Raw genomic sequence first — 22,431 nt, 5'->3', positions numbered from 1 at the left:
CCGCCCACTACCCCCACCCCAGTTCAACGGAATTTCTTCATAGTGTGTGGTGTTCAGAAGTGATTCCAAGTTTTCCAGTTCTGCCTGTACTCCTTTGCGTTTGTACAGTGTGTTAAACACATCCAGTGAACCTGTTCTGATTGCTGTGTACTTGTTTACATGGCATCAGTGCTTTTCAGCTCCACCTCTCCTACAAACAGATGTGATCACTGACTTGTAGCTCGCAAGCTGTACAGACATAACATACACACAGTTTTAGCCATCATATCACTTTATAAGTTGATTGCAATAGCTGGTATAAAGTTTCCCTTTTTTTTGTTTACAGTGGGGAAAACCCAAAGTGATGTGGTCTGAAATGCCTAAAATTACTCAAATGTAAAACTTTAAATGATCAGAATAGAGTGTTTTGCTTTTGGAGGTCTTCAAGCTGTTTTCAAAATAAAATTGTCAAGTCAACTATCCCCCATACATGACACATCAAGCACAAACTGCAAGCAAACAGTTATTCTGTTTCACATTCATAACCCTATCCTTGATAAGAAATGCCCGAAACTCTTTAACCCATGATTGTTTTTTTTTTTAATTCATGATTTATTTATTTGCTGTGTTGCACCGGCACATGCCGGGGTAAAATACTTTGGAGACTGCCCTGTTGTTAATCTTCTTTGTGTCATTACGCTGTGTCATCCTTTAGTCTTTCTTCTCCTCCTTGCTCTCCTCTTCCTCTGGGTTGTACACGCTGACGGTGAACTCGCCGGCCTCTGTGCCATACTTGTTCTTCACCACAAGGGCGTATTTGCCAGAGTCAGCCGTGGTGACGGCGGCGATTGTGATACTGGCGAACTTGTTGTGCTCGAACTTGAGTTTGTAGTGGTCATCAGATACCAGCTCCTTTTCGTTCTTCGTCCAGGACACCTCAGGTACAGGCTCGCCCCAAACATTGCCAGTCAGGTTCAGGGACTAACGAGTAAATATAAGTTGACAGGGGATTGATGGGTGTCACACATATGCAACAAGAGAGCTTATCAGATTTTAGAGGTAAGACACACTCATAGAATAACACAAACTAAGAGAGAACAGAAAGAATAAGAGAGTGACACTCTTGTTTATTTACCTTGCCCTCTTGGATTGCAACCACATCTGGCAAGCCTCCAACAACACGAGCACGGTCTAAACAGGAAATACAGGTGCAAGTGTCAATCATCAAGGAGAGCTTGTGAGCATTATACTCACCAATGCTGCATTTTTCAGTGGTGTAGTGAAGTGTGTTTTAGCTGGAAATTTCCTTTGTTCACTTTCATATTTCAGCTACAGAGGAGACCTATCCTTTAACCACGCTATATCCAAGTTAAAATTTAAACAATATCCCAAAAGATGTTACATAATTTTATAGAGCGGTGTCCCTCGGGAGAAACCAGAGAATAAATAGGCACTTACTTCTCTCAGCGATTGCTGCAGCTCTAAGGGAGGAAGGAAGGACACAGACATTGTCAGAAGCTTTCTAAAATGGTATCGTAGTTATTTCTAAGTATGTTCACTACTGGCAAATGTATTTTGAGTGCATCCAAAAGAGCCCTCATGTCTATTTTGAGTTTGTGATGGTTGCTGCTATTTATTTCTGTAAACATCCTTTTCAGACAGAAAAGCTGAATTACACAAAAGAAGGATGGCGTCAGATGAGTTTGTTTACTTACTTGAGCCTTTGGAATTCTTCAAATGCCTCTTCCCATGCTGCACCAGGACAAATCACCAATTATAATTTAGTTACATAAGCACAAAAGATAGACAAAGTTAACAGGATGTGGTTCTTTCTGCGCCTGAAGCGTCTTGCTCCTTTTGACTTTAAAACTTTTACTCACCCTGGCCAGTCAGATCAAAGGCTCTCTTTACACCGTCCTTGCCATCAAAGATGTCCATGCTGTATTTGCCCTTGTCCTTCTCAGTAGGCTCATTGATCTTAAGCCAAAGCTGGTCTCCTGTGACTCCGGACTTAACTCTCTCTGAAGCAGCAATTTTGCCGTCTCTGGTGAAGGAATCAAGAACACAGACATCAAATAATGCCTGACTCCTAATTTATTGAAATGAAAATGTATACAATCCAGTACACCAAGGAATATGACTCAAGTACGGAGCAATACTTGCAGCAGACGGTTCAATCTTGCATAATAATCCCTGGGTTTTTTTTGTTTGTTTTTTTTGAAAAATGTCACATGTGGCAAGATTTTATCCCCATCTATACATATATAATCATGTACATCAACAAGAGAACTGATAGTTTTAGCCATTTTTTTACTGTTTCATTTTCAATTTGATTTACGAATGGCACAATATTACCTCATGTTGTGCACTGCAGGTCTCAGATATGCAAAAAGTGTTGCCATAGTGCACAGACAAGCTTTGAAGGTCTTATACAAAAAACAGTACCATGACTACTATTGTGATATTTTACACAAGTAGTAATGACAACTATGGTACAAAAAAGCAGAGAAGTGTTAAAGAATTTCATGAAAGCAATTAATTTAACTGTTACAATATGTAGATGAATGCTGGAAGAGATATATATGGATGGCTAGATTAATGTTAATTCTAAAAGCAATAGGTAATACAGAGAAATTAGTTGAAATAGCTGAAATTATAAATAAATATTACGCTAAATGTAATTGGCTTACCTAACTATGGCATGGATGCTATGTTAACCAAACTTTACAGATTTTAATTGAAACAATATTTAAATAAAATTAACATTTCTGAAACGTGACACAGTGTCAATAAAGTGGTACTTGCAGTGCTTATTTGACTGGTCAGTGTGGTTACATCAGATATGGAAATACATCTCTGCACTATCAGCAGCTTGGCTGTCCTTAAGCCTCTAATAAAAAGAAAAAAAACATGCAGCTGACTGTGAGACAGCTTTATCTTCTTTCCTTTCATGCAGGATTCTCCACAGTATCTCACACAAAAGGAATTAATAAAGGAAGCACTGGAGCACCTTTCCTAAGGATTTAGAGAATTCAGCCAGGTCTTGTTATGGCTGTCTTGCAGCTCCTTCTGCATCACTTCCCCCAGTGAGGATTATGGACAGTATAAAAGATAGATGTAGCTGCTGGGTCTGAAAAGCAAAGCCAACGGTGGAAGTGCTTTTAATATCCATTCTTTTTAATAGCCACCAGGGGGCGACCCTTGTGGTTACAAAAGGACAGCTGTACTGTACAGGCTCAATCTGCTAGTTCCACTTAAGCCTGAAGGGCAGCACAGTAGTTAGTATTGGCACCTCACAGCAAGAAGGTCCTAGGTTTGAATCCAGTCTGTGCCTTTCATTATTTTCTCCAGGTACTCTGCCTTCCTCCCGCAGTCCAGAAACATGCACGAGTGACTCTAAAATTGCCCATAGGTGTGAATGGTTGACTGTCTCTATTTTAGCTCTGCAACAGATTGGTGACTCATCCATGGGTGCCCTGCCTCTTGCCCAACAACAGCTGGGACAAGCTCCAGCCCCCTTGCGACCCTGAGTTGAATAGTTCAAACTGAATAGTTCAATTTTTAATTTTTGGTCATTCTAAGACTCAGGAGGATTATTCAGTATAAGCTGTAATTACAATAAGTTATTCACCCCTCACTTGTGACACTCATTCAAAACACCAAGATGGTGATGGTGAGAACATTCAGCTTGAGGTTTCATAATGGACTTTCTGTAACCAGCGGGTTACGCAAAACTGACCATTTAACCATGTCTTACCCTTTTTCCGTTCTGCCCACAAAGAGACTTTACCGCACAGATCCTTCTGATACAAAAAAAATCAATTCAAACATCTGTTGTCTGTTTCAAATTGTGTTTATGTTTTGAGGTAGTTTTTTAATGACTTATTTTGTCTTTATGTAACAGTGATCAGCAAAAATTCTGCAGATAAAAATGTTTTTTGGATTAACTTGAATGATGGATGAGAGGTGAAACATCTTCAAGCAACTTAAAGAAGTCCAGACGCTTTTCTTTCCAAGCTCCTTAGAATTAACTTGAATCATTTACACATGCATTTATCATGCACTAAGAGGTTTACCTCATAATTTCATGTACAGACTGTATGGTTATAAGCAACATTTTACAATGCTGGTCAGATTATTTTGCACAGTGTCGATAACAGTATGATATCAATCTAATTGGACACCTCTGAGAGTCAAGGTCAAAGACTGTTATCAGCTGCATTTGTTTTTAAATGTAGCTTCATGATAGTATTGCTTTGTGTATTTTACAAGTGAATGAGTCTTAAAATAAAAGAAAAGATTGCAAACCAGGACAATTTCACATACTTGTGGAGCCAACCAACACGCAGGTCCTCATGGTAATATGTGACCGTGGAGTAGAGGACGATGCCATGCTCGGTACTGAGAACTTTGATTTCGCTGGAAGAGTTAGCTGGAGGGAGAAAAGAGCAAAGACAGGCACTTATTTGCATCTCTTGGAGCTAATATCGGATAATGGTATGCAGTAAAGCATGAAATATTTAGATGTTAATTGTTCGTTCTCAGGAAAAATACTTTGAATAGGCACATTCTGCTTCTTTCTGTGGGCCTCTTTAGTGCGTGGTCTATGTGTTGTGCTTCATTACTGCCTGGTAAGTGTGAATTTTAATGACTCACCAATAACCCTGAACAGCTCATTCATTACAGCTTGGTATCCTGGGGAAAAGCATGACGACAGCAATTAATGTCACATTCGCTGATATTACTTTTGCTTTTCCGCAGCACTCATTTCCACTTTTCCACTTGATTTTCAGCTCCTAAAATTTATGAGGGAGACTACCTGCATCTGTCAGATTGAAGGTGCTCTTATCTTTGCCTCTCTCATCCCTCAGGAAGACCTCGTAAACACCCGCGTCGTGCTTGGAGATCTAAGATTCAAATTAAAAGTCACATAAGTATCCTTGAAGCAATAATGAAATCCCCTTAACCTCAAAGTGAGGGGAGTGCAATATTATTTTTGGGACAGATAAAAGACAATCAAATAGCCAGACAGGGACCAAGTAAACCGAAAAGGCAAGCTTTTCTCCCGCCCATGATGCTGCAGGCGTTAAAGGGAAAACATGGAAAGGACAGAGAAAAACATGGATATGGGAAGACAAGGAGGACACATGGAGAAATCAGGTATCAACTTATGGCAGAAAGATTATGTCCAGACTTTAGGTCTTGGTGGCGGGGGAACGTCCTCTGCAGGTGGTTTTCTCTTTTTTTCTTTCTTTTTCTCTTGCTTAATAACCCACTGTGAATTAGACAGATAAGCCAGTTATTGCAAATGCAGCTGACAGGAGCTCATGCAATGACACCGACCCTCTTCTAATGAGTAATGCTTACACAGTCTCAATGAAATATCAATGTAGCTTCCCTGGCACTGGGCCCTTAGTGTCAAACCAGATCAAAATTCTATCAAAAAGATGTTTTTTCTTTTCTTTTTTGTGCACGTAAGGTGTCCAGAGAAGTTATATTGATTATTGTTAGAATGAAATGAATGAGTTAAAAGCGCATGACATGTACAATGTAATTACGTGGGTATAAATACGATCGCCGAGGCTCCAAGTATGAAAATTCAGAGAAAGCATTAATTGTAGCAGTTTCGGTACCCACTGCATCTATTCAGATCCCCACAGGGAACACGCTAATGTGCTGACTCCAGCGCTCTACTACAACCTGGGAAGGTGAATATTTTCCATAGTGTTTCATCATTTATGAATGTATGTGTCAGAGAGGGCTGGTAGACAGCGCAGCAGCTGGTAAGGTTGTACAATGGAAGCAGAGCTGCATCAGCACTGCTGATAGCTCTTTACTCATAAGCTCACAACTCCTCGCAACATACGGCCTCCATCTAATGGCTGACCTTTCCGATATTAAAGGTCAGCTCGCCGTCCTGTCTCTCGATTTTCTTAGCATCCTCATCATCCTCTGCAATCTCAATGCAGTCCTTAGACCAAGTGATCTCAGTCTCTGGTCTGACATTTCCAATCTATGAAACAAAGAGAGAGACAGGAAGGAGTCGCTTTACCTATGTGCTCCATCTCTGAAGAAATATCAACAGCGCTGTAATTATTCACATTCGTTTCTATTACCTTGCATTTCAGCAGTACATCACATTCAGGGGTAACACTGAAGTCAAGGTACTCGACAAAGTGAGGACCTGAAAATAAATGGAATGATTACACCAAAAAATTATTTGTTTTATTTATGATTAGGCTTACGTGAAAGAGGTGTGAGATTTCTTACCTTGTTTCCTGACCCATTCTGCCCTTGCAAATTCTGACTTCTTTTGAAGCTCCCTGAATTCTGGACAAAGAGAAACATAAATGCTAAAAAACAGATTAAACCCTTATTTTCCCCTCATTCACTCACAAGTGTATTAGAAAATGCGTGCCATAACAAAATGAAAAGGGACAACTGTAAGTAAACGTTGCCTTCTGCTGCCCCTCAATGGATACATAATTAAACTGCAGCACTGACGATACACCTAGCAGACTGGGAGAAGTCTATATTTACACTGACATTTGCATTGTGTATTTTTACAGCCTTCATTTTCATGCTGTTCTCTTGACTTCGTCTTAACTGCTCAGTACTTTTATGTCATTTTGTCAGTCCTTAAAGTTATAAGTTAGGCTAATCCAGGTGACCATTAGATCAAAATGGAAGTCAAAACTGTATTAGCCATTAAAGCTGCTTACCATCTCCAATTAGCACCAGACTGGTTGTACCCTTAGCTTTGCCATCCACCAGGTTAAAGGTGAACGTCCCCTCATCTGTGACTTCCAAAGAGTCCATGAACATTTCAATAATACCGGTGGACTTGTCGAAGTTCATTGTGTATTTCTGAAAGCAGTGAGGCAAGCAGAAAACCTCTGATCCATCAGCAGTAAGGTTACGTTCAATTTACAACTGGGAGGGGGGGGTCAGCATTATTATTGCAGAATTATTCCTACCTTTCCCTGAGAAATGATAACATCGTTGAAGACATACTCCACTTGGCAGTCAGAAGTGCATTTCTCCACCTGAGTCCAGAATCGCACGCGACCCTTCTCGAGCAGCTCCATAGCCATTTCGTTCTTAAAGGGAATAACTAGAGAGCACCAGATTTATTGCAGAACAACTTCTATTTTTTTAGGATTGCATGTAGGTATAGATGTAGGGCATAAAGTCACAGTGGGCTTGTAAGCTGCATTTGTTTGAGAAAAGAAATCATTTTCAAACCATATTTAAACCAACATCTACATTTATTACTAAATAAAAATGAAATTCTGGTCTTGGTAACATCTGTGCTTTGTGCCAATATTCACCAGGGAACTTGTGATCATGGCTGATGTCCAGAAGACGCTTGAGACCTGTCAATTAAGAAAACAACAACAAAATGGATGAATGTCATGACCTCTGTAAACCGACAGAAGTACTGCACCATGTAATCTGAGACAGCCTTCAAAGGGCGTCTCACCCTCCTCAGTGAGCGTGTAGCTGGAGGAAATGCCGTCAGTGTTGGTGACTACACAGGAGAAGGTGCCCAGATCCTCCAGAGAGGGACTGTTGAAGATAGCTCTGGATCTGCAGATGATGACACAGCAAGGGAGGAGAGTGGGGACATTTTTTCTCTTTTTAGCTGATATCATCTGGTGACATGGATTCTAATGCTGGGGGAAAATGTTGGTAGTGAACATTTCCCCTTGTGGGACAATTAAAGGATTATTCTTTTCTTTTCTTTTCTTTTCTTTTCTTTTCTTTTCTTTTCTTTTCTTTTCTTTTCTTTTCATTAGTGGTACATAATGTGTACTTACTTGCCCCGTTCACTGATAATAGTCAGACGAGAGGTGTCTGTGATCTCTTTGTAGTTCTTGGACCAAACAAACTCAGAGCCCTCCATCATCTCAGAGCACTCAAAGACCATGGAAATCACACCGTCATCATCAACATCCACGTAAATCTCTTTGGTGCCTAAGAGAGAGATATTAAATGGTGAGAGGATCCCCGATATTAGTATTTTCAGTCCTCAAACTCAGAATTTTAGTCATTAAAAGAGTAAATCATCAAAATAAAAAGCCTGGCCATCAGTGTAGAGCTGCAAAAGAATGTCAAGTCATGTGTGAGGACAAATTTTCCACATTTTTTAAGACTGGATAGGAACACTCTGTGACTGACTGCATCAGTTACATAACAGTCTCACTCACCAGGGCGAGTCTGGGCCAGGATTGGACCTAAGACTGCAGAGGGCTTTCCAACTCCAGCAAGATTTTGAGCACGCACGTGGAACACATAGGATGCGCCACCCTTCAGTCCAGTCACCTGATTTAGCACATAACAGGCAGGGGTAAGAAAGAGTCCAACCACCAACTATTAAAACTATTATTTCACATGTCGTATTTGACATTAAGATATTAATGAACCAATTTTGTTCAAACTGAATTATATGCATCTTCCTCACCTTCATGTATTTCATCTTGTTGACCTTTTCATGAACACCTTTCCAGCATTCCTCACCAGCAGAGGCCTCCTTGACGTCCAAGTAGTAGCCATTGACAGGAGAGCGACCATCAAACACCGGTGGCTCCCACAGGACCACCACAGAGGTGTCACGGACCTCCAGTACATGAAGACCAACAGGAACACCTTAAAGATAAAAGTGATTAAATAATTAATATCAGGGGCTAATTTTGAATTGCTTTTTCTTTTCTAAGGTCTAATTATATAGACAAAAACCTGGCCTAGCACCAAATGATAATGCTGAGAACTGACAGCAATATAAAGTGATTTAACTGACTGTTGTCTAAGCAATTTTGCATCAGTCTCTGTCTTGTAAAACATTGGACATAGCACAACTAAAAAAAAAGATCATACCAGATAAGCATTTCTGCTAGATAAAGAGAATAGTACTTTCAATCAGTCTGGTTGCTCTTAAAAGTACGCTGAAGTTACCCAGGAAATATAAATATTTTGTCCTAGATATCTGGTAGCATATGATATGGATGTTTTTTCACTTAATTGTAGCGTGTGACAGTTGTATTTGTGTGATTATTAGTTATCATTTCCATAGTATTCTTGGTCAGGTCACTGATTAAAAATGCTTTAACTTTTAGTAACCCCCTTACATAATTAAAGTTTTTCCTTTCAGTGGATAGTCAGTTATTGATTTAACCCCTCTGTTACTAATATCTACCAGCTCAATTTTCTGTGTTTCGGTGAACATGTGGTCAGTGATACCTGGGACAGTAATGGTCCACTCTTTGCACTCCAGAGGTGCACTGGGCAGAGAGGGTTTACTCACACCAGCCATGTTCACTGCTCGGACTTGAAACTGATAAAAGAGCCTCTCCTTCAGGTTCTCCGCCTAAAAGAAACAAATGCAAATAGTTAGAGACTAAAAAGTGCCTGCCAGCTTCATTACATGCAGTGATAACATTTTATGTTTTATGAATGTGAGCCTGAAGGAACTTGAAACTTACTTTATAGGAAGTTGTAGTCAGTGCCTGGTGGTTCATTTCATGCCATTTTCCAGCAACGCCTCCCTTTACGGTTCTGTAGTCTACAAAATAGCCCCTGATGTCAGCTCCTCCGTTGTTAGCAGGCGCGTTCCAGCCCAGGACCATGTAGTCCTTGAAGGCCTCCAGCAGGGTCACACCGGTGGGCTTACCAGGTACGGCTGTGATGAGAGTAAACGGGCTGGTCAGTTTTAATTGTGAGAAAAAATGTGAGTAAGCGAGTCAAAACTGTTAACCCTGAAATATTAAAACCCAAATTATTACATGGAAAATTAATAATTGCACACAATTTTATACAGACTAGCATTAGCCAAGTATCATACAGGTGTTAGTGGTAATCAGTGTTAAAATATCATATTAGCTGCGACAGTACAGATGAACATCATACATGCAGCTGCATTACACACACAAGAAACACACATTTGTTATTTAGTATCACAATAATGGAAAAAGAAATACTTACACTAAACGCAAGCAGCTGTGAAACTTTCACACTAAGAAATTCTTCAAAGCCAGGACTCATTAGGATCATGCTCTTTAAGAACACAATAGTTTAGCCTTCATCTTGGCCAGGCACTAACAGAAGACCTTAAAGAGTTATCAAACAGCAGAACTCAAGCAAAATTAAATGCTTAAACCTTCAAACCCTTCACACAAATTAGAAACATTGTAAAACATGACCTGACTGGTTTAACCAAGCCACAAAAAAATATGTAAATACAAAAATTAAAGGATGGGAAAGTTACCAAATATAGTGGTAGCAATGAGACTGTCATGCAGGCACATGCAAGTTATCAACTGCACTTTTATAAACATATAATTCATAACCTTTAATAACTCATCCAAGGGACTTCTTCAGTCTCAGCTGACTGCAGGTTTCCCCCAAGAGTACAAGAGTCTCTTTGTACAGTACTCATGGCCACTGAGTAATGGTCATAGCAGATCATGAAACTGAGCTTATGCCTTGTTTTCAGGTAACAGTGCTAGTTTTGGTCATTGTGCAAATGTACTGCTTATAATGTAGGGGAAACCTGCAGTCAGCTGAGTCATTTGGATAAGTGATGAAATGTTTTTCCCACTGAAAATGCTGCGTTCCGATGGACAGAATCAACTTTCTGGGATTTTCTTATTAAGCAGGCATCAAGACATAACTCATTAACACATGAGATTTACAGGCAAATATCTGGTAGATTAACTGTATGAGAATAAAATCTCAGCAAGTAAATAAAAAAAAATAAAGAGGATTTTGAGTTAGGAGTGGTGAAAGACTATATATGTATAAGGGGGGACAAAGGGGGAAATAAATTGAATACTGCGAACAAAGTGAACAATGAGAATGAATTATGAAACTTACAGATGGCAGCCTGTACAACTACAGCATCAGAATTGGGGGAGCTCTGGCTGTATCCAGCAGCATTTACTGCCTTCACTTTAAACACGTAGTTTGCACCAGTAATCAGGCCATGACACACAAACCTAAACAGAAAAAAGAGATTCTCTGCATTTCACTCATTTCTATGAACAATCTATGACAGCATTAGTATTAATCAATAGGTGGGATCTTTTGTAATATCACAAAAGGCTGATCTTGATACAACATACTTTAAGCCATTCAAGTTACATTACTTTAAAAAATAAAATAAAACTCGAAGTCAGGACCTTCTTGCTAAATCCAGATTAAAAACCTATTTTTATTTGCTGGCCTTTGACCTCAGTGGGTAACTGACCTTTTTTTTACTAATGTTTTTTATTTTATATTTTATTGTTATTACTACTATGATGACGATGATGATGATAAACAGCTCTCTGAAGGTCCTGCCACATCACTTCACTCAGGTTGAGGTCTGGACTTTAACTGGGCCATTGCAACACCTTGATTCTTTGCTTACCACTGGGATCATCCTGTTGCATGACTCAATTTCAGCCAAGCTTTAACTCAGTGACCACAAGGTGCTCAGGTCTGTGGGTACAAATCCAACCTAAATCATTAACCCTCTAACATATTAAGAGTTGGGATAATTCATTTATTCTGGCACCATGTGCTTGGTTTTCTAGAGATGTGGAGCTCTGCATTTATGGTCAAACATCTCCACTTAGGTTCATCAGTCCAAAGGAGACTGTTTTTTTCCAAAGGAATCTTGTGGTTTGTTCAGATGCAACACATCTAAGCCATGCTGCCATGTTCTTTTTGGAGAGAAGAGGCTTGCAACCCTTTCAAACAAGCCATACTTGCTCATCCTTTTTCTAGTGATACTGTCATAAACTTTAACGTTTAATATGGAAACTTAGACATGTAGGGTTTGAGATGTAGCTCTGGAGTGATTGTGCTGGATATCCACTCCTGGAAAGATTGTAGCGTTGTCTTAACACACACCTGAATGCTTCATATCAGTAAATTGGCAAAACATCTGCTTTTATAGAGGTGGTTACACTTTCTCATGATCAGTTAATCAACTGCATTTTATTAGCAGAACTTGACTGCTACTTACCCTCTTAATTCCTGTGGAAGCATTATAAACAAGATGTAAAAAGATGACATATTTACATGGCAAAATCAGTATCCTCCATGTCTTAGAGCATGCATTAATTGCACCTTTAAACCTGCCCACCTGGTCTGCCTAACAGGCTTATTGTTGCAAGGCATCCAGACATCTGTGCCCACCACACTGCATTCAATATAGTAGCCCACCAAGTGTTGCACATCCTTGGAGGCCCCCCAGGAAACCACCACAGACGTGTCAGTGTTCCTGGTGGCAACCAGGTTGCCTGGAGCTGATGGCAGGTCTGTTAGAGGAAAAGGAAAACACAGAACATCCTATAATGCAGAAAGGCGCTGCAGCAGACTGTAAAGTAAACCAGTGACATTGTGATTTTAGAGCTACTATTATTCAGTCCTGAGCAGGTCTTTTTATATTGCAGCATTCGTTTTGACACACTTGGTTTGCCAGCTCACCCAGTTTATCTCCAACTATGACTTCTCCTGTGGATTCAGAGGCTTCACCCACGCCGGCAGAGTTGCAGCAACGTACACGGAAGCTGTAAGATTTACCCTCCGCCAGGTCAAACAGGGCAAAGCGAGGAGATTTGACTGGCATACCAGTGTTCACCCTCTGCCAGGTGTCAGTGCCAGAAATACGCTGCAGTTGACAAAGAACCAGAGAAATGTTAGAGACTGAAACAGATATGAAATTTGACTATATGAAACAGGTGAGGTATGATTATTTATATAATGTCCCCATATGCCTGCTTTCACATATCACTATTCTAATAATAAGTCTGTAGGTCTTTGTCATTGTATTTGTTTAGAGACAAATTATGGGGAATTCAGGTAAAATATAAACATCATTTTGTTTTCGGTTTTCTTTTGCATTATCGTTTGTTTTGCATAATGCACTGTATGACCAAAGGAAATCAATTAGAAATGAGCATTTTTACACTGGTGTATTTACTGTGGAGCTTTCATTTTGCATTGTCTCTGCAAAATATGTTGACCCCTCACATTTACAAGTTCAATTGTTGTAGCTATCAGCAGTAAATAGTTTAAGAGCTTCAAAGGAGAAGAGTTAAGACTTAGTTAAGTGATTAGAAACTTTGTTTTATTTGCCATAATCATTTTAAATATAACAAACAATACAACTGATTCTTCTCATCAGTCCAGTAGTTTGACTCATATGGCTATATATATATATGTATACATATATTTCTATGGGACAGTTTTCAATGTTTTTCTCACCTTCTCAATGTAATACATGACTCCTTCGTGACCCCTCTGGGCTGGAGGCTTCCAGGCAAGTACCACATAACTTTTAGTTGCCTCAGTAACCACAACATCAGTTGGTTCTCCTGGGACTACACCAACTGAAGAGGCAAGAAGATACTCATCATTTAGACACGACAACTGCAACTAGGTAAGTGCTGAAGTGACTGCACTGACACCAAAACGGAGCGCTAATAGCAAAACCACATGATCTGTGCAGACTGTTCTCTCAGTACAAACAGTATTTTACTATATAAGCTTTGCATGAATTAAACATAGTCTAAAGTTATAAGACTGACCAGGTATCTTATGCTGATGTTTGACTGACTGGATGTATGAGGTTGTTTATTCCTACAGTAATGAGTCTGAAATTTACAGGAATGAAGCAACTGTTTAAAAAATTGGGGAAAAGAACTGAGACAATAATAAACCAATACCACAAATACCATATCCTAACCTAGCCTATTACAAAGACTGGGGTGGTAGTTTTCAAAATCAGACACATGCAAATTCCTGATTTTGACAACTCTGAATTTTTTGTGAAGTTTGAATTTCTGATTAAAAAATAGCACATTCGACCCCTTTAAACATTAATGAAAAATAGCTTACAGTTCCCCTTGATTAATGAGACAGGCATCAATCAGGAAGCTGTGTGATGGCTATAGCGGTTAAAATCAAAGAAAGGGAGCCCACATCTCATACGTGTTTGAGCCATATGAGAAAATGTCTAAAATCAGAGTAGGAGAGTTGCTTGACTGTTACTGTACTGTAAACCTAAGAGATGTGCAAGCAGCTGAGTGGGATGGTCAAGTCCATATATTAGACCTGTTTGGCCAAAATGAGAAAGATATTGAGGTTTAATAGCTTTTTAAAACCTTTTTGTAAAGACAACTAAAATTAAAATTCTCTGAAAATAGACAGCAAAAAGGTGTCGTACCTGTCGGATCCTCCTCTGTGAACTTGATCATTCCAGTCCAAGGAGCTGAGGGTCCAGCTGTTTGGAAAAATGAATTAAATAGATTTAAATTTAAAAAAAGAAGGTTAATTCGTTTACATGGCTGAAGTGTAAGTAAAGCGCTATACAAATGCAGGCAGGCCAAGTGTGTCAGCAGGTGATGTGTCTGTGTCTCACCTCTGAGGCGTGCTCTGTCAGAGGGATCCATGGCTACCACGGCCTCAGAGACGCGGGATGGATGGCTGACTCCGGCCTTGTTTACGGCACGCACCCTAAACACGTAAGACCGCCCCTCCACCAGTCCTGTGACAGGGAAGCGAGCGTACTTGACTGGGACTTCATTACACTGAGCCCAGTGATGGGTGCCCACCTCACACCTGGAAACATTTAGATTAGTGAATGCTGTAAACCAGGTGTTAATTTGGATTTCCAACACAGAAACATCCGAAATTAAACCAGTTTCACTGCATATGCTGTACACAGTATCATATGCCCCCCATGAAAGCGGACTATTCTTGTTTTTTACAATTTTGTATAAAATGGTAGCAAAATGATGTAAACCATAAGAGAGGAGGCTGACTCACCTGTCGATGTAGTACCCCAGGATGGAGCTGCTGCCTTCCACCGCTGGCTGCTTCCAGGTTACCACAACATAGTCCTTGTTGGCATCATGACAGCGCACATCCAGGGGGGCTACGGGAACCCCCTCAACCTCTACATCGGCATCTGGCATAGTGAGACACACACACACACACACACACACACACACACACACACACACACACACACACACACACACACACACACAGAGTTACTTGTGAGTGGTGCTGTTTTTAAAACAAGCTGACCTCTATTACATATCCAGTTTCCATTTTCTGACCTACTTGTTTACAGTATGAGTGGCAGGACTGCAACTAAGATACATTTATATCACTAAATCACTATATTTTTAATCTTTATGCTGGATTTCCAGAAAACAGTCTCTGGAGCTGGTTTTCTCACACACATATAAATATATATAGATGTAAAAATTCTCAGAGGGAACCAAACACCTCACTTAAAGACACAGCAGAACTTAGCACCTCCCCACCGCATCTATAACATGATGCAGCAGTTTGGACATAACACTTGCAACAGTTTGGTTTAAAACAAAACTAAAAGTAACTTCTTTTGCAAAAAAGTAACCTTTAGATGAGGATTTTAGGCCCTTTACCTCTGACAAACACGTAGGCAGCATAGGTATCATAGCCAGATTTGGTGTTGACGCGCAGGGTGTACATGCCCTCATCTTCTTTGTTAAGGTGGACAAGAGTGAGTACGGCACGTTCCCCAGACCAGTGAGTGTGCACCCACTTAGAGGGCTTTAATGGGACAGCTGATAAGACAGGAGATTACCAAAAGAAGTGGGGTTTGATACCTTAATACTCAGAAAGACAATAACACACAATTTCCATTTTATTCTTTCACTTACAGTTTCTGTACCACACGACTTCAGGCTGGTATTTTTTCACAGTGGGATAAATGATGACAGTGCAGCCAAGGCTCAACGTCTCCCCTTCAGAGCCAAAAGCCACTTCAAATTTGTCAATAATGGTGGTTTCAAAGGTAACACCATGCTCAGGGCTAAAACCATCTACAGACACAGAAAAGGATCTCAGCATTAAAGGGTCACACCCAGCAGACATTTTTATCCAGTAGTCCAATATTCAACCTCCTCACAGTTTTCTTTTTGAACTCCACTAACGCTTATTTGAAAATATGTGGCACTTTAACTGATGTTGACTTTAATCAAAAATAGCTAAATTTACCATCTCTAATAAAAACAATTCTTAAAAAAGCTAAAATAAAACTGATAGTGAACAGAAATGTGTGGTTAGAGCTACTTTACTTTATACAATTTAAAAAAGAATGTTTGTTTATAATATATAAAGTGATCTCACGTGGTTTAGGATCGAGTGGACCTGGTTCAACACCCTCTTGGAACCCTATGGGGAAACATTATACAACAAAGTTATTAAAACCTGTAAAAGGGATGTTGACCTCTGACCTCTGGAACTATAGAATCAGGTAGATATAATTTATATTATATGTGAAAAGTATTTGTTTCAGATCATCAAATACATTTTAATATTAGACATAGATAACCTGACTAAATATATATATATATATATATAAAGAAAATAAACATGCTCTTTTTAAAACATCACTGACATCTGTCTCTCTGGAAAGGGTTACAGAGTCATTTCTTAAGCTTTGGGTCTCTAGTGAACCACAGTGAGAGCCATCATCCTGTCAATACCTGCTCAACAAAAGAGGTGTGCAGCTAATTAACATTACAGCTCAGATGAAGAGGGACAACATTTATGTTTCCTCTCATGGGTAAATGTGCACTTCATTTTTCAGTGATACGGTTGGCATGTGTAGTTTGGTAAAAAGAAAATAGCGGCTGTTTAAAACTTCCCCTAACGAGGTTTGTAGATTTTGAGCAGCATACTACTGCGAAACAAAACTGCTGCTGAACTCAAATGTAATTTTTGGCTCTTCCAAAAGTGTTGGTTACTATCTTTACACTCAGGAGAAGGCAGACATCTTTTTGGCAGAAAGCTCCAAAACTGGCAACTCAACACAAGAGTATAGAAAAAAATAGATCTACAGGCCAGAGGGGTGAAATGCCCCTTTGACGCTCGTGAATGAGCTTTAAGACCTTCCTGTGGTCTGTGCCTTTGAAGGGATTTGTCTCCTGAAACATACTCAGGGCACAACTGTAGGACACTGCTGAGTTTTAAACCTCTACTTTGAACTTTGACCGCTAACTGAAATCGACTGGAGCTGCTGCAGAGAGGGACATGTGGAAAAGAACATTAAACAAGTTACCTACTTTTCACAACCACAGAGGCCACAGCAGAAGCTTCCCCTTTCACATTGAGGGCAGAGACATGATACTTAGCAGTGTCGAAGAAATCACAGCTGGAAACAAAATGTTGGTGCATGATTAACTATTAACGCCACGAATAGATTCAGCGCTGCAAAAAAAATAAAACACTAATACCGTTTATCTTGGGTGTGTGCTGTTAATTCAGAGGCCAGCTGAATGATTACCTACTTCTTGATCTCCAGAGAGTGCATGTTGTAATTGCTCTCAGCTGTGTACTTCTCGGGGTGGGCTTTGGCATAGATGAGGACGTTGTTTTTATACCTTAAAAGTAGCAGAAAGGCAACTTGTTTATTTTTACTCTTGTCTTCAGAGTTTTTAATTGCCATGGTGCATGTAGGTGTTTATGTGGCAACTGTGGAAAATAAACTCGACTGACGTGTTGGATGGAAACTTCTCTATGACACACGTATGACTGACTGTTTTCATCAGCCTCTTTTTTTTGTGACTCAGAGAAGAAGGGAACTTATAAACTTGGAACGTACCAAGCAATCCTGGGTTTGGGCCATCCAGCCACGGTGCAGTGCAACTTGACATCCTTGCCCTCCCAAACAGTCTGTCCACGGGGCTTGACAATGAACTCTGGGCGGTGTGTCAGGCTGTCTGGGTTCATTTTCTTACGGAACTCCAACCATTCCTCCATCTGTAGCGTGAGTGTGTGATATGAAGCCCATCAATGCCTGTATGGTTAAACCTTTGCATTCACAAAACTTTAGAAAGGATTTACCGTCCTGCTCATTTCCAGGCGTTCAGCAGATTCCCTGACATGCTTTGACCTGGTTTTCTTCTCCACTTTCACCTCCATGGCCTCCCTGGCCTCCCTGACAAACAGGTTCCTCATGGCCACATAGTTGATGCCCTCTTCTGTGACCTCCTCCTCCTGGGCCTCCATTAAGCCCCGAACTACATCATGACTAGAACAATACAAACCAACCAAGATGTGAGAACAGAGAGCACACTATGGATGTCAGAAATTATACTGATTACTTGCTAAGAAATATCCACAAACTCAGATTGCATACTCACTTGGCTCTAAACACCGGAATAACATAGCCGATAACTTCTTTGTCCTTGTCCATTGCCAGGTAGGTGCGTTTGGCTCTCTTGGGTAGTGGGCTCAGTTTAACCACCTCCTGCCCCTTCTCTGTCTTCACAGAGATCTTCTTGCTAAGAGGTAAAAGGCATAATTGATCGTACTGAAGCAACAACTGAGTAGCTCCAAATAAATTGCATGATTATTATTTTTTATTATTATTATTTTATTAAATAATGATGTGTTGAGTGATTGTGGAAGATTCCTTGGCTTTTTTTAAAGAAAAAATTATAAAATTTTGATTTTCATCTTCAGAAGAAATAAAATGCCAGTTAGCTGAGTGCCAGAGAAACAACCTGAGCCAGAATCAGACTTCTGCATCCGCTTGTTTTCTTGGAACAAACAAACAATAATAGTAAATGTGGTTCTCAGTCTTTTTTTTTTTCCAATCACACAAACTTTTATAAAGTTTTCTTTAACCAGTTACAACCAATGCAAAAATATTCTTGGTGGAAAATAAAATGTCCATATTAAGAATCACATTACAATAGAAACACATTTACTAAATACCAAACTTGTAACTGGAAAACATTTCATTCCTAGATTTCAAACCAGGATTTTGACAAAGACAGAAGGGCGATATTGTGCTTGTTTTTGATGTTTCTGATCAGTTTCACTCAAAACTCAAACTCAGACCAGTCCAGGCAGACTTTTTCATTGTTTCGATCACTCATTACAGAAAGAGAGGTCTACCACAAATATGTGGCCCAGCTCTTTTTACTTGTTTTTTGGCTGCATTGCTGCTACACAAATCCATTTCCTTAATTTTTGTCTGTCAGTAAATTTTTGAAAGTGGTTTCACAGCCAGCTGTGGAACATTTGTTTGTGTTTGATCGCCGTCTGTAAAGTTTGTCAGCGACAGGTTATGACAGCTAACCACAGTGTTTAAAATGGGACTATTGAATATAAAACATGGTTTAGTTTAACATCAGTAGACTAATTACAGTTTTTTATTCTTTAAGAATTATGTGTGGTTGATAGACATGAAAAAAATCCCTTCTAGTACCTCTTGCAGTAAGTACCCCTACTGGTATTAATTAACCTTCCTAGTCATTTGTCATTTGGTGTAGGTTATTTGCTGTGAAGGAAGAATTGCTTTATAAACTGATGACTAAATATATGCACCACACTTTGCATGTATAAACAAAAGGGGGGGAAAGACTTCTAAGAGCTGCAGAGAAATCTAAGAATACCATGAAGAGCATGAAGCATTTTGCTCACTGGACGACTAAACATTGAAATAAATATGGTGGTTACATAAAGACATATTCAGCTGGTGCTATAGTCCAGTTACTCAGAGAGGAAGATGTATTCCGGTCCGCTCCCTAAGATCCTGACCCATTTACAGTCTGTTTCATTAGCCTCTTAGTCCTCACTATTGTCAGAAGGCTTTTTTTTTTTTTTTTAAATGGAACTGGGACTGCTGTACATAAGACTCGTTTTAAAGCCTCACTTTCACTCATGATCTCTGCCAAGTCAGCGCTAGTCTATCCATTTGGCATGAAAAGGAAGCAGGAACGCGTGGCTTTGATGAAGTCTGTTATGTACTGGTGAAGCAGGATACAATCTGTGGAAGGTGCTCAATGCACAGCAGAGACAGACAGATGGAGGGAGTCTCACAAAAGATGCTGTAATGTCAGGAAGTTATTTCTATTGCTGACTCACCAGGTGAGCTGAGAGGACGCCTGCTTCAGTGTGAAACAAAGTCAAAGGTAATAAAGTTTGATGGCTGAAAAAGAGCACTTCTTTTCCGACTGACAAGCTACAGAATGTCAGTCTGAAAATCAGAATCACTAAAGTACAAATTGATTTATTTTTTTAGTAAATAAACAAGACACAAAACACAGATGCTTAAAATCAACAACAGCTATTCTGTACGTACTGGCCCACGAGTTAATACCTATCAGACTACTGTGAAAGCCAGCTTGCAACCAGCTACAATATCATCACTTCTTTACAATGTCTTTACAGTTGGCTTATAGGCAACAGCTCATGTCGCATCTTCAAAAATAGCTTGGCTGTCCAGGAATATAACTGGCAGCCCTTCACTACAGCTGAAATTCTTTCCTTGACCTCATTTAGAAAGTTATCCCAGCTCCAGCATGTACACTGAGCACCACAGCTTAAATGACAAAGAAATGCTAACCATACTGCATGTTGGTACGGGAAGGTGCATGTTCGCAAATTTCAGAGACAAAAGATAAACAAAAACAAATCACTGGCTTAAAAATAGAACCTGACTGATATATTTCTAATTAGGAGGAATACCAATATTTGGTGGTTTAAAAATCTGATATTCCAATACTTTGGCTAATTGCTTCTTTTTTTCAGACACATGAAACATATGCAGATTTTCCAGTATTTGTTACGTGTAGTTATTTACCTACGCTGGTTGTGTTTAAGGGATTTGAAAGACTTGTCTTCACAGAAGTTACAGAGTGCCCTCTGGTGGAGAAACTGTGCAACATCAACACTCAAATATGGCTGAAGGGTGTTTCTCCTATCTCTTCTTTCCCTTTTTAAATGTTTATTTATCAGTCGTTATAAATGGTGATGCTGATAGAGCAGCAGACAGCTAACATTGTCCAATAGTATCGACCTGTCAATAAATCAGTCAGGCTCTATTTAAAGTCCTTACAATATTCACTAATGTGTAGTTTTAAAGATGTCAAGGTAATGCTGTAAACCTTTTGCCATTATTAACCTTTTTGATCAAATTGAAATCCTTAAATTGCATATTTTATTCAGCTTGTGGCCTAATAACAATAACGTGCAATTTAATAGAACAGAAAACAAATGAACAGAACAAAAAAAAATATTTCATTGAAGAAATAAATGTCTTAGCAATGTTGTTGTATTGTAATGCTGTTGTTGTATTGTTGCATTCACTGTTTTTCTGTATTACTTCAGTGGGTTAATAGATAAAAGTACGTCAATATATCAGCTCTAACACGGTGGAAATTATTTTGTTTAAACATTACAGACTGATCCAACATTGCAAACATTCTCCCACAATGTTTAACTTGCAAAAGTACATTTATTTGCTGGCAAAATGCCTCATGAAAGTCTAGCGCCAAAGCATCACAAATAAATAGAGTTTGTCCAAGTTAGATAGCGTGTGGGAGTCTGTGTCAAACATTGGATCAGTTTGTCCCTCTCCTATGCACCTGCCTCCTTAAATAGATGTTCTTATAGCAACAAAACTCATGTATAAACACAAACACATGAGAAAAAGCCTTTGGATAAGAACTTAGAAACATTACTTTAAGATATAGACTTTATAAGTGGATTACTCTCATATAACTGGACAATTTAGGAGGTTCGATGTTGTCATGTCTGCTTTGACACTTAGAGATGAGATTTAAAATAAAAGTCAGTTCACAAATCTGAGCTATAAAAAACCAAGGAAGAGTGGCTGTTGTTTTACATCTATCCTTCTGTTTACTTGGCAGTCATGCGTAATGGTCCCCATGCTATTACGCCAAGACCCCAGGCCTTGAACCCTATTGCTTTCTTGTACTTACACACTTCTCCAGCTTTTGCCTATTTGAACAACTATTACAAAACATTTTTTCTTTCAGATTTGATTAAATGTCTAATTCCTGATTAAACCTACCGTATGTAGAGAAAGAGCTGGAAGGAAAATACTTTGTCACCCTCATGATTTACCATTTAACACACTTTAAAACTTTAAAGGCCATGCTACAACAGTATGTTAACAGTAAAAAGTGCTATACTTTCTTTTTTTAAAATCTATTACCATAAAAAAGAAAATCAATGAATAAATTATAGCATAAAAAAGCACCTGCTCTCAATGAAAACCCCTTTTGGTATGCACGCACTCTCCTTCCTGCTGCTAAACCCACTTCAGACCACAAGCACAATGCTGAATATTTGAAGGGGAACATTCATCATTTCTGAAGTACTAGGAGTGGCAGGTTACAACCTTGGACCCTGCAACCCCTTCACTCTAACCCTCTTACCGATGGCTGGTGGTCTTGAAAGTCGAGAATGACTGCTTGCTAACAGACGACTTGCTGCTCAGGTAATAGCTGCTCTCATAGAGATGCTGCTGCTGCTTCTCCTCATGTTGATGTTGATGCTGATGCTGCAGCTTCTGCGTCACTTGTAATGATGCTGACATCCTGACGGCCACTCCGCCAACTTATAATGACTGTCCTTTACTTTACCCGCTCT

At 39.5% G+C, this 22,431-nt stretch overlaps 1 protein-coding gene across 1 annotated transcript; it reads right to left on the bottom strand.

Moving 5' to 3' along the window:
- Positions 1–17: 17 nt before the first annotated feature.
- Positions 18–22,378, bottom strand: myom1a (myomesin 1a (skelemin)). Its single transcript, XM_063461505.1, has 37 exons — positions 22,218–22,378; positions 18,168–18,308; positions 17,869–18,055; positions 17,627–17,784; positions 17,313–17,405; positions 17,088–17,176; positions 16,150–16,194; positions 15,681–15,842; positions 15,423–15,584; positions 14,794–14,935; positions 14,387–14,586; positions 14,192–14,248; positions 13,231–13,355; positions 12,451–12,634; positions 12,107–12,281; positions 10,852–10,973; positions 9,462–9,658; positions 9,220–9,346; positions 8,444–8,628; positions 8,190–8,304; positions 7,800–7,956; positions 7,463–7,569; positions 7,311–7,355; positions 6,957–7,093; positions 6,702–6,846; positions 6,250–6,309; positions 6,096–6,163; positions 5,867–5,992; positions 5,174–5,254; positions 4,799–4,886; positions 4,636–4,674; positions 4,306–4,411; positions 1,860–2,023; positions 1,695–1,731; positions 1,438–1,460; positions 1,115–1,170; positions 18–960 (listed from the first exon to the last, which is right to left on the bottom strand). Exons 1-37 carry the CDS (start codon positions 22,376–22,378, stop codon positions 691–693), a joined length of 4,536 nt encoding a protein of 1,511 aa, XP_063317575.1. The 3' UTR covers positions 18–690.
- Positions 22,379–22,431: the final 53 nt, after the last annotated feature.

This window comes from Pelmatolapia mariae, linkage group LG18 (assembly GCF_036321145.2).
Source record: "Pelmatolapia mariae isolate MD_Pm_ZW linkage group LG18, Pm_UMD_F_2, whole genome shotgun sequence".
Taxonomy (NCBI): domain Eukaryota; kingdom Metazoa; phylum Chordata; class Actinopteri; order Cichliformes; family Cichlidae; genus Pelmatolapia; species Pelmatolapia mariae.
This window is presented reverse-complemented; position numbering and strand designations above follow the sequence as displayed.